The sequence below is a fragment of the Schistocerca nitens genome, chromosome 1 (assembly GCF_023898315.1).
Source record: "Schistocerca nitens isolate TAMUIC-IGC-003100 chromosome 1, iqSchNite1.1, whole genome shotgun sequence".
Taxonomy (NCBI): domain Eukaryota; kingdom Metazoa; phylum Arthropoda; class Insecta; order Orthoptera; family Acrididae; genus Schistocerca; species Schistocerca nitens.
Genome location: NC_064614.1, coordinates 458,900,081 through 458,912,759, shown reverse-complemented (window position 1 = coordinate 458,912,759; position 12,679 = coordinate 458,900,081). Strand labels below are relative to the sequence as shown.

The 12,679-nt window shown below is 46.7% G+C and overlaps 1 protein-coding gene across 1 annotated transcript in view; it reads right to left on the bottom strand.

Moving 5' to 3' along the window:
• The window catches only part of LOC126253539 (uncharacterized), a 606,491-nt gene that overhangs the window by 111,405 nt on the left and 482,407 nt on the right, over window positions 1-12,679 (bottom strand). Inside the window, exons 134-145 of the mRNA XM_049954972.1 lie at window positions 9,820-10,125; window positions 9,402-9,719; window positions 8,981-9,310; window positions 8,554-8,868; window positions 8,119-8,451; window positions 7,702-8,007; window positions 3,981-4,286; window positions 3,563-3,880; window positions 3,142-3,471; window positions 2,715-3,029; window positions 2,280-2,612; window positions 1,863-2,168 (exon numbers count right to left, since the gene is read on the bottom strand). Coding sequence (XP_049810929.1) covers window positions 1,863-2,168; window positions 2,280-2,612; window positions 2,715-3,029; window positions 3,142-3,471; window positions 3,563-3,880; window positions 3,981-4,286; window positions 7,702-8,007; window positions 8,119-8,451; window positions 8,554-8,868; window positions 8,981-9,310; window positions 9,402-9,719; window positions 9,820-10,125 — 3,816 coding nt within the window. The remainder of the gene's footprint in view (window positions 1-1,862; window positions 2,169-2,279; window positions 2,613-2,714; window positions 3,030-3,141; window positions 3,472-3,562; window positions 3,881-3,980; window positions 4,287-7,701; window positions 8,008-8,118; window positions 8,452-8,553; window positions 8,869-8,980; window positions 9,311-9,401; window positions 9,720-9,819; window positions 10,126-12,679) is intronic.

Sequence of the window (12,679 nt, the reverse complement as noted above, 5' to 3'; positions counted from 1 at the left end):
TACCATATTACGCAGGTGTACCAGGTTATTTGGTTCTTCAGTGTATGTTAAATGTAGAGGATCGATAGGAAATAAGCGATGGAGGATGTACCTTGCCGTGTAGCACAGCATCCGGAGTGTGGGAGACAATCAGTAACTTCTTGTGACACTCTGACGACGAGGAACCTTTAACCACGCATAGCATGCAAGGCAGCTAACTTGCAAACTGTCTTGGCCTTAAGCTCAATGGTGTAATCTAAAGTCCGCTTGTGCTTCAAATATCTTATGTAATATGAAAAACGTGTATGACCGCAGATATCAAGCACCACATGGGAACTTACTTGCATAGTACAAGCAAAACCTAAGAGTTATTACTTGTGTTGTAATACTGGGATATCTACATCAGTAAATATAGACCGTCTCGCCTTGAGGTGCTAAGATTCAAAGAAGTTTAGTTACTTCGAATAGCATTGTTGTGTATTTCAACAAATACTATGGGTGTTCGCGTCAGTAATTAAGATAGCGAAGAGAAGGCGTTAATTCTAAATTATAGTTATTTATCTCGTTTAGCTGACCTCTTGCGTGAGCTGGAATGATGCATTCCCCACACTATCCAAGTGATTTTAGCATTCAGCACCACAAGGCGTGGATAAAAGAGTAAACTACTCAGTCTGCATTTTTTAAATTTTCATTATCTCCACCTGAATTGCCTTTCATATTCTTAGAAAATAAGATGTTAATATAAAATCAAAACCTTTTTGATCTCATATGAAAATCGGAATCGCTACACTGCAAGCAATTGAAGAACTATACTCACTCTCTTCAGCGAACATCACAGCCTAACTTAGCCATTTTCTACTGAAATTATTCAAACAAATTCACAAAAACTGTTCGACATATAAATGTTAAGATGTCAAACTTGATTAGCTTCTAATTAATTCTAACCACGAAACATAAATTCGAAAAAATCAATGTCAAAAAGCCTCATAATGTGGTTTCCATCCTTAAGGTGATATCTAACATAATGCAGGTAAACCCACACATTCTTAATCGGGTTTGGAAAGGAACACATAGACCTGATGGAAACGGACAAGATATAGTTCTTGTACAACTGAAAGTACAACGACCGTCTGACTGTATTACTTCCAAATGTAGGGAAAACAAACTTGCCTGTCCAACCACCTCCCGACATCATGAGGAAAGACAAGTTTGATCTGGCAGGCCCTGAATTGTATCAGCCATGTTAGTTGCCTATGTTTCACCACCACTGCATATTTGTACCACAGAGCGTTTTATTGAAATAATGCAATAAGGCAAAGAAAACGGTGGGGCTATCATACACCTATGAGCCACTGTCCGTTTGGGATGCTTGACTACTGATTTAGCTCTGCAGCTCCACCGCTTTGATGTTGAAATGGAGCAGGAAAAAGTTGTGTGCGCAAAAAGCAGTAAAGCGTGGCTATACACGCTGGTTTCTTGGAACTCACAGTTCAGTTGGCGAAGAGAGGGACGATCATCCATCTGCTGAGCATTAGAGACACAATAAAGCATAGAAGGAAGAATTTTCCTTGTATAAAGGTAAAACACATATTGCGTAGTGAGGTAACATTCCAAAGACAACGTGGTGATGATAACGATCACCATGACAAGGCGAGGCATAGCCGCTGAACGTTCCCAACCGTATGACAGACAGCCGCCGAAAACCCCACAGTTTGGAAAGGTCTTCTTTATGAGCAAACCAACAGTGAATAAGAGAAATGAGAGCGTGACAGGTACATTTATATTTATTGTGAGAGAATTTCCATACGCGAATGTCCAGACCGTTCCTCCCAACCCCCACAACAGATGCTGACGGAGTAGATCACTATACATCTGGTACATACGTGGAATAGGCCGGCACTGAATGAAGGCATTTCCAGAGGTGCCTTCTGGACAGGTACAGATGGGGATGTGGTTGACTACGTCGCATCGAGCACCCTGTCCGCAAGTTCCTGGGCAGGGGTCAGCACACTTGTTCCTGATGCAAGCTTTCGTCCTGTCACAATCAGTACTCAACACGCACTCTGGCCGGCAACCAGTGTATGGGTCTCCTTGGTATTCTGGAAGACAAGTACAACTGCCATCTCGGCATTCGGCGTTAGGCCCGCAAGGCGAAGGATTGCACGGGTCCGATTCCACAGGTTCTGCAACTGTAAGCAATTTGAAGAACGAAGTGAGTTTGACGTGAACACAATCTGGAGTTTCTACTGCCACATGAAATTAATTTGAAATCATACTTTGCGTAGTTTAAGCTTTCTTACTTGTCGGTTTTGGGAAGCAGTTGGTGAATGGATCTCCTGTGTACCCCTCAGGGCATGTGCACACTGGGGTGTGGTTGATCACACTGCACTGTGCGCCAATGCCACACGACCCAGGACATGGGTCACGACACTTCTCCCGGATACAAGCCCTGTTGCTGGGGCACTCCGAGTTGATGGAGCACTCGGGACGGCAGTTTGGTGGAGCGCCAATGTAATTTGCCAGGCATGAGCATGAAGGATTGCCACCTGTATCACGACATTCAGAATACGGCCCACATGGTGATGGGATGCAAGGATTCACAACTACTGGGGCACTCGGCCTCTGAGGTGGAGCTAAAAAGAGAAAAGAGACAACGTTCTAGGTCATTCCTGCGCTGTCACCAAGGCTATATTGCATCACACACACCAGAAAAACCTAAGGCTCCAGAAGCTTACGTGGAATTGGATGGCATCTGGCGAAGGGGTCTCCGGTAAATCCTTGTTTGCAGCTGCATATTGGGCTGTGGTTGATCACCTGGCAGCGAGTATTGAGGCCACACGGCCCAGGGCAGGGGTCCACACACTTCTGGTTCACACAGGCTCGGTTCTGCGGGCATTCAGAGCTCACCACACACTCTGGTCTACAGCCTGGTGGACTGCCAATGTACGACGGTAGGCATGAGCACACAGCCTGCCCATTCACTTGGCGACATTGGCTGTTAGGACCACATGGCGATGGGCTGCACGGATCTCCTGGTTCAGCTACCACAGCTGCGCAATAGAAGGGCCAGTCAGCCATACAAATACAACCGAAAGAACACATGGTTACCAAATAACTCACTCCACAGAGATAAAGTATTTCAGCAGAGAAATTGGTCCTTACGTTCGCTAGCCTGCACTGTGCAGTATCGGAACGGGTCTCCAGTGTATCCCGGCCGGCATGTGCACGATGGCAGGTGATTGACCACCTGGCAGTCTGCATTCGGGCCACACGTGCCGGGGCATGGGTCTTGGCACTTGTTACGAATACATGCCCTGTTGGGAGCACAGTCAGTGTTCACCACGCACTCTGGCCGACAGCCTTCGTATGGATTGCCCACATACTCTGGTAGACAAGTGCAAGATCCTGCGCCATTCTGTTCCCTACACACTGCATTCGAACCACATGGCGACGGAGAGCAGGGCGTTGGCCTCTCCTGGGGCACGGCTACAGCTGAAAGCCACAAGTCACAATTATCCTCTGCACGAACTTGCATCCACAATCGCACAAATACAAGAGAAATGACTCAGGAGTTCATTCTTACGTTGTACAAAGCACTGAGAGAACGGGTCTCCAGTGTATCCAACCGCACACACACACGTAGGCGTGTGGCTGACCACTCGGCACTCAGCATTTGATCCACAAGCTCCGGGACAGGGGTCTTTGCACTTCTGCCCCATACAGGCCAGATGGCTGGCACACTCGCTGTTGCTGACGCACTCAGGCCGACAGTTTGGTGGCGAGCCTTTGAATTCTGGCAGGCACGAGCAAGAGGGGCTGTCTCCAGCTACCTTGCACTGAGCGTTTGGACCACATGGTGACGGCTGGCAAGGGTTCACTGGCTTGCTCACCGGCGAATCAGCTGCATGAGGGAAAAACCAATGTGTGAGAAGAACAAAGTAGTAGCTTACATTGTTTTTCTGATATGACAGGAAGAAATGTTTCATCAGTATGGTTCTTACGTATGGGCAGGCATCTGGTCAAAGGGTCTCCCGTGTGGCGCGGTGGACAGCTACAGATAGGGTTGTGATTCACCACCTGACACTTAGCCCCAATTCCACACGTTCCTGGGCAAGGATTTCTACATTTCTGGTTGCTGCAGGCTTCATTCTGGCTGCAGTCGGAACTCACAACGCACTCTGGCCTGCACGCCGGTGGGCTTCCAAGGTAGCCCGGCACACATGAACATACAGCCTGGCCGTTAATCTCCCGACATTGGCTGTTGGGACCGCATGGAGACGGGTTGCATGGCTGTGTTGCTATGGGAGCTGTGTAAAAAGACATTTGGAATTACTCCATTTACTCCATCCAATTTATCATTATTCTACTGAATGCGGAGATAGCGAACTACATTACATTTGTTGTGCATTTTCGTGTTATCAGCGAATTGTTCAATGCTCTTACGAACGATGTTGGCGTAATAAAAGTATACTCTGAAGAGAAATAAAAGTAGTATAGGCATGCGTATTCAATTACAGAGATATGTACACAGGCAGAATACGTCCTTGCGGTTGGCAACACCTACATGAGATAACAAACGTTTGGCGTAGTTGTCAAGTCGATTACTGTTCCTCCAATGCCAAGTTGTCTAGATGTAAGTGAGATTGAACGTAGTGGTATAGTTGGCTTATTAGGAATGGGACACAGCATCTCTGAGATAGCAACGAAGTGGGGATTATCACGTACGACCATCTCACGTGTGTATCGTGATTACCTAGAATGCGGTAAAACATGAAATCTTCGACTTCGCTGCGGCCGGAGATAGATCCTGTAAGAAGGGGCTAACGACGACTGAAAGGAATCGTTCATCGTGACAGAAGTGCAACGATTCCGCAAACTGCTGGAGATTTCAATGTTGGCCATCAATCAGTGTCAGCATGCGAACCTTTCAAAGAAAAATCATCGATATGGGCTTTGCAAGCCGAAGGCTCGCTCTTGTGCCCTGGCTGACTGCACTACAGTACTTTCCCAACGCCTCGCCTGGGACCGTAAACACCGACATTGGACTGTTGATGACTGGAAACATGTAGCCTAGTCGGACGAGTCTCGTTTAAAATTGTATCGACCGGATGGTCGTGTAGGGGTAGGGAGATAACCTTATGAGTCCATGGACCCTGCATGTCACAAGGAGATTATTCAAGCTGGTGAAGGCGCTGCAACCGGCCGCTGTGGTCTAGCGGTTGTAGGCGCTTCAGTCCGCACTCGCGCTGTTGCTACGGTGGTAGGTTCGAATCCTGCCTCGGGCATGGATGTGTGTGATGTCCTTAGGTTAGTTAGGTTTAAGTAGTTCTGCGTCTAGTGGACAGATGACATCAGATGTTTTATGACACCAGATGTTAAGTCCCATAGTGCTTAGAGCCACTTGAACCATTTTGGAGGCTCTGCAATGGTGTGGAGCGTGAGCAATTGGAGTGATATGGGATCCCTGATACGTCTCGATACGACTCTGATAGGTGACATGTACGTAAGTATACCGTCTGAACACATGCACCATTTCATGTCCATTGTGCATTCCGACGATCTTGTACAGTTACAGTAGGACAATGCGACACCCCACAGGTACAGATTAGCTGCAGAGTGGCTCCAGGAACACTCTTATGAGATTAAACACTTCCGCTGGCCACCAAACTCCCCAGACAGCAGTGCTGGGATGCATTGCAACGTGCTGTTCATAACACATCTCCACCCTCTAAGACACCTACAGATTTATAGACAGGCCTGCAGTATTCATGGTGTCGATTCCCATCAGCCCTGATTCATACATTAGTCCAGTCCATGCCACGTCGTGTTGCAGCAATTGTGCGTGTTCGCGGGGGCCCTATACCATATTACGCAGGTGTACCAGGTTATTTGGTTCTTCAGTGTATGTTAAATGTAGAGGATCGATAGGAAATAAGCGATGGAGGATGTACCTTGCCGTGTAGCACAGCATCCGGAGTGTGGGAGACAATCAGTAACTTCTTGTGACACTCTGACGACGAGGAACCTTTAACCACGCATAGCATGCAAGGCAGCTAACTTGCAAACTGTCTTGGCCTTAAGCTCAATGGTGTAATCTAAAGTCCGCTTGTGCTTCAAATATCTTATGTAATATGAAAAACGTGTATGACCGCAGATATCAAGCACCACATGGGAACTTACTTGCATAGTACAAGCAAAACCTAAGAGTTATTACTTGTGTTGTAATACTGGGATATCTACATCAGTAAATATAGACCGTCTCGCCTTGAGGTGCTAAGATTCAAAGAAGTTTAGTTACTTCGAATAGCATTGTTGTGTATTTCAACAAATACTATGGGTGTTCGCGTCAGTAATTAAGATAGCGAAGAGAAGGCGTTAATTCTAAATTATAGTTATTTATCTCGTTTAGCTGACCTCTTGCGTGAGCTGGAATGATGCATTCCCCACACTATCCAAGTGATTTTAGCATTCAGCACCACAAGGCGTGGATAAAAGAGTAAACTACTCAGTCTGCATTTTTTAAATTTTCATTATCTCCACCTGAATTGCCTTTCATATTCTTAGAAAATAAGATGTTAATATAAAATCAAAACCTTTTTGATCTCATATGAAAATCGGAATCGCTACACTGCAAGCAATTGAAGAACTATACTCACTCTCTTCAGCGAACATCACAGCCTAACTTAGCCATTTTCTACTGAAATTATTCAAACAAATTCACAAAAACTGTTCGACATATAAATGTTAAGATGTCAAACTTGATTAGCTTCTAATTAATTCTAACCACGAAACATAAATTCGAAAAAATCAATGTCAAAAAGCCTCATAATGTGGTTTCCATCCTTAAGGTGATATCTAACATAATGCAGGTAAACCCACACATTCTTAATCGGGTTTGGAAAGGAACACATAGACCTGATGGAAACGGACAAGATATAGTTCTTGTACAACTGAAAGTACAACGACCGTCTGACTGTATTACTTCCAAATGTAGGGAAAACAAACTTGCCTGTCCAACCACCTCCCGACATCATGAGGAAAGACAAGTTTGATCTGGCAGGCCCTGAATTGTATCAGCCATGTTAGTTGCCTATGTTTCACCACCACTGCATATTTGTACCACAGAGCGTTTTATTGAAATAATGCAATAAGGCAAAGAAAACGGTGGGGCTATCATACACCTATGAGCCACTGTCCGTTTGGGATGCTTGACTACTGATTTAGCTCTGCAGCTCCACCGCTTTGATGTTGAAATGGAGCAGGAAAAAGTTGTGTGCGCAAAAAGCAGTAAAGCGTGGCTATACACGCTGGTTTCTTGGAACTCACAGTTCAGTTGGCGAAGAGAGGGACGATCATCCATCTGCTGAGCATTAGAGACACAACAAAGCATAGAAGGAAGAATTTTCCTTGTATAAAGGTAAAACACATATTGCGTAGTGAGGTAACATTCCAAAGACAACGTGGTGATGATAACGATCACCATGACAAGGCGAGGCATAGCCGCTGAACGTTCCCAACCGTATGACAGACAGCCGCCGAAAACCCCACAGTTTGGAAAGGTCTTCTTTATGAGCAAACCAACAGTGAATAAGAGAAATGAGAGCGTGACAGGTACATTTATATTTATTGTGAGAGAATTTCCATACGCGAATGTCCAGACCGTTCCTCCCAACCCCCACAACAGATGCTGACGGAGTAGATCACTATACATCTGGTACATACGTGGAATAGGCCGGCACTGAATGAAGGCATTTCCAGAGGTGCCTTCTGGACAGGTACAGATGGGGATGTGGTTGACTACGTCGCATCGAGCACCCTGTCCGCAAGTTCCTGGGCAGGGGTCAGCACACTTGTTCCTGATGCAAGCTTTCGTCCTGTCACAATCAGTACTCAACACGCACTCTGGCCGGCAACCAGTGTATGGGTCTCCTTGGTATTCTGGAAGACAAGTACAACTGCCATCTCGGCATTCGGCGTTAGGCCCGCAAGGCGAAGGATTGCACGGGTCCGATTCCACAGGTTCTGCAACTGTAAGCAATTTGAAGAACGAAGTGAGTTTGACGTGAACACAATCTGGAGTTTCTACTGCCACATGAAATTAATTTGAAATCATACTTTGCGTAGTTTAAGCTTTCTTACTTGTCGGTTTTGGGAAGCAGTTGGTGAATGGATCTCCTGTGTACCCCTCAGGGCATGTGCACACTGGGGTGTGGTTGATCACACTGCACTGTGCGCCAATGCCACACGACCCAGGACATGGGTCACGACACTTCTCCCGGATACAAGCCCTGTTGCTGGGGCACTCCGAGTTGATGGAGCACTCGGGACGGCAGTTTGGTGGAGCGCCAATGTAATTTGCCAGGCATGAGCATGAAGGATTGCCACCTGTATCACGACATTCAGAATACGGCCCACATGGTGATGGGATGCAAGGATTCACAACTACTGGGGCACTCGGCCTCTGAGGTGGAGCTAAAAAGAGAAAAGAGACAACGTTCTAGGTCATTCCTGCGCTGTCACCAAGGCTATATTGCATCACACACACCAGAAAAACCTAAGGCTCCAGAAGCTTACGTGGAATTGGATGGCATCTGGCGAAGGGGTCTCCGGTAAATCCTTGTTTGCAGCTGCATATTGGGCTGTGGTTGATCACCTGGCAGCGAGTATTGAGGCCACACGGCCCAGGGCAGGGGTCCACACACTTCTGGTTCACACAGGCTCGGTTCTGCGGGCATTCAGAGCTCACCACACACTCTGGTCTACAGCCTGGTGGACTGCCAATGTACGACGGTAGGCATGAGCACACAGCCTGCCCATTCACTTGGCGACATTGGCTGTTAGGACCACATGGCGATGGGCTGCACGGATCTCCTGGTTCAGCTACCACAGCTGCGCAATAGAAGGGCCAGTCAGCCATACAAATACAACCGAAAGAACACATGGTTACCAAATAACTCACTCCACAGAGATAAAGTATTTCAGCAGAGAAATTGGTCCTTACGTTCGCTAGCCTGCACTGTGCAGTATCGGAACGGGTCTCCAGTGTATCCCGGCCGGCATGTGCACGATGGCAGGTGATTGACCACCTGGCAGTCTGCATTCGGGCCACACGTGCCGGGGCATGGGTCTTGGCACTTGTTACGAATACATGCCCTGTTGGGAGCACAGTCAGTGTTCACCACGCACTCTGGCCGACAGCCTTCGTATGGATTGCCCACATACTCTGGTAGACAAGTGCAAGATCCTGCGCCATTCTGTTCCCTACACACTGCATTCGAACCACATGGCGACGGAGAGCAGGGCGTTGGCCTCTCCTGGGGCACGGCTACAGCTGAAAGCCACAAGTCACAATTATCCTCTGCACGAACTTGCATCCACAATCGCACAAATACAAGAGAAATGACTCAGGAGTTCATTCTTACGTTGTACAAAGCACTGAGAGAACGGGTCTCCAGTGTATCCAACCGCACACACACACGTAGGCGTGTGGCTGACCACTCGGCACTCAGCATTTGATCCACAAGCTCCGGGACAGGGGTCTTTGCACTTCTGCCCCATACAGGCCAGATGGCTGGCACACTCGCTGTTGCTGACGCACTCAGGCCGACAGTTTGGTGGCGAGCCTTTGAATTCTGGCAGGCACGAGCAAGAGGGGCTGTCTCCAGCTACCTTGCACTGAGCGTTTGGACCACATGGTGACGGCTGGCAAGGGTTCACTGGCTTGCTCACCGGCGAATCAGCTGCATGAGGGAAAAACCAATGTGTGAGAAGAACAAAGTAGTAGCTTACATTGTTTTTCTGATATGACAGGAAGAAATGTTTCATCAGTATGGTTCTTACGTATGGGCAGGCATCTGGTGAAAGGGTCTCCCGTGTGGCGCGGTGGACAGCTACAGATAGGGTTGTGATTCACCACCTGACACTTAGCCCCAATTCCACACGTTCCTGGGCAAGGATTTCTACATTTCTGGTTGCTGCAGGCTTCATTCTGGCTGCAATCGGAACTCACAACGCACTCTGGCCTGCACGCCGGTGGGCTTCCAAGGTAGCCCGGCACACATGAACATACAGCCTGGCCGTTAATCTCCCGACATTGGCTGTTGGGACCGCATGGAGACGGGTTGCATGGCTGTGTTGCCACGGGAGCTGTGTAAAAAGACAAAAGGTATTACTCCATTTTGTCTGTCCAAGCTATTACTATTCTACTCAACGCGAAGGTAGTGTATTACATTACATTTATTGTCTATTTTCGAGTTATCAGCGTATTGTTCTATACTCTTACAAACGATATTGGCGTGGTCAAGATATATGGTAAGCGTAGAGGATCGATACGAAGTAAGCGGTGCTGGATGTACCTTGCTGTGTAGCACAGCATCCGGAGAGCGCGAAACAATCAGTAACTTCTTGTGACACTCTGACGAAGAATCTCTAACCACGCATTGCATGTCAGGCGTTAAGCACAATGGTGTAATCTAAGGTCCGCTTGTGTTTAAAATCTCTTATGTAATCTGGGGAATGTGTTTGACAGCAGATATCAAGAGCCACCTGGGCAGTTTCCTCATAGTACCAGCAAAACCCGAGAGTTACTGTTTGTGTTGTATTACTGGGACATCTACATCAGTAAATACAGATTGTCTCACCTTGACCTGCTGAGATTCTGCCAAGTTTAGTTACGTCGAATAGCATTGTTGTGTGTTCCAGTAAATACTATCGGTGTTCGCTTCAATAAGTAAGATGGCGAGGTGAAGGAATTAATTCTGAATTATAGTTATTTATCTCGTTTAGCTGACCTCTTGCGTGAACTGGAATGATGCATTCCCCACACCATCCAAGTGTTTTTAGCCTTTAGCAACCACAAGGCACGGAGAAAAGTTTAAACTAATCAGTCTACACGGACACTAACAAAACAGTGTCAGTGGCCGGTCTTCACTCTACCGGATGGTCACGTTCTTGAAAAACCATGTACTGGTATTTACCATGGTATCAAGACCGATCTTAATACGAACAGTATACACATGAAAATCTCGTTTAATAGATCTGCTGTTGAAGAATCGCCGCCAGAAGATGATTGAGCTTGCATCGAGAATGTTGTCTCTCAGCTAGCGCAGTAACTGTAGCCCCTAGCACACTACAAATACATGAATATGTAAATGAGCATTGAGAAAATTGTCAGGAAATAGGTTCTCAAGCGAACTGAAGAGTGCAGCTTGTTTTGCAAAGTGTTGATGCCTGATGCCTAGAGCTACTAGGATGTCACTTGTCATTTGAGAATTCGATGGGATTGAAGAGGAACTTGACATTCCGCAATGACTTGATAGGCAAAGTGCTGAACACTAAAAACTAGGACAAAGGAGAGAGGAAACTCGCTGCTCTTATACACTCAGACTGACAAGAAGGTGGACCAGTCTTAAATATCACGGACGGGCCATCTCTTGGTAACATTTGCTGCCTGTTATATTGCGTAGCACTGTGTTACTTCAGTCACGGCTTTGATATCAAGAGAACAGTTGCCTGAGATGCTCAAGAATGAAATCAATCAAGGCAAATCCGCAACAGCTCGGCGTACCATTACGAAATACAGACAGTGGCTCCCACGAAAGCGTCGACAGCAGTTCTTCTAGCCGCTACTAGAATTATCTGTCGAAGCAGAGATATGTGTAGCAACCAAAGAATTCGCGAGGAAGAGAGGCAAGAGAAGAACGGTACCAGTGTGCGCGACAGTCAAGGATGACAGACTCCCTTTTTCTTCAGAACAACATATTCTGCAGCTTCCACAGCAGATAACTACGGGGACACAGAAAGCTAAGTTCTAATCTCACTACATCTATCGACTGGCAACGATCCGAAACGCCACAACCTGCACACTTTTAGCCCCATAATCCAGTTCTATTAATGCAAAGCTGCCTCGATAGAAAGACAATGAATTTCACGCTTCAAAGAGTGACCACACAAATCCTGTTGTATAATTGCTGCTACTTGCACAATGAACACTTCAGTCGCATCTTTTCTAACAGAACGCAGAAAATGAGAAGAATGGACTCGCTCTTACCGGGACAGATACATTCCAGGCGAGTTGCACATAACGCTTTAAGGTGCTATTTAACTTCCTGCACGTAAACCCACACATTCATAATCGGGTTTGGAAAGCAACACGTAGACCTGATGGAAACGGACAAGATATAGTTCTTGTACAACTGAAAGTGCAACGACCGTCTGACTGAATGTATTACGTCCAAACGTAGGGAAAACAAACTTGCCTGTCCAACCACCTCCCGACATCATGAGGAAAGACAAGTTTGATCTGGCAGGCCCTGAATTGTATCAGCCATGTTAGTTGCCTATGTTTCACCACCACTGCATATTTGTACCACAGAGCGTTTTATTGAAATAATGCAATAAGGCAAAGAAAACGGTGGGGCTATCATACACCTATGAGCCACTGTCCGTTTGGGATGCTTGACTACTGATTTAGCTCTGCAGCTCCACCGCTTTGATGTTGAAATGGAGCAGGAAAAAGCTGTGTGCGCAAAAAGCAGTGGAGCGTGGCTATACACGCCGGTTTCTCGGAACTCACAGTTCAGTTGGCGAAGAGAGGGACGATCATCCATCTGCTGAGCATTAGAGACACAATAAAGCATAGAAGGAAGAATTTTCCTTGTATAAAGGTAAAACACATATTGCGTAGTGAGGTAACATTCCA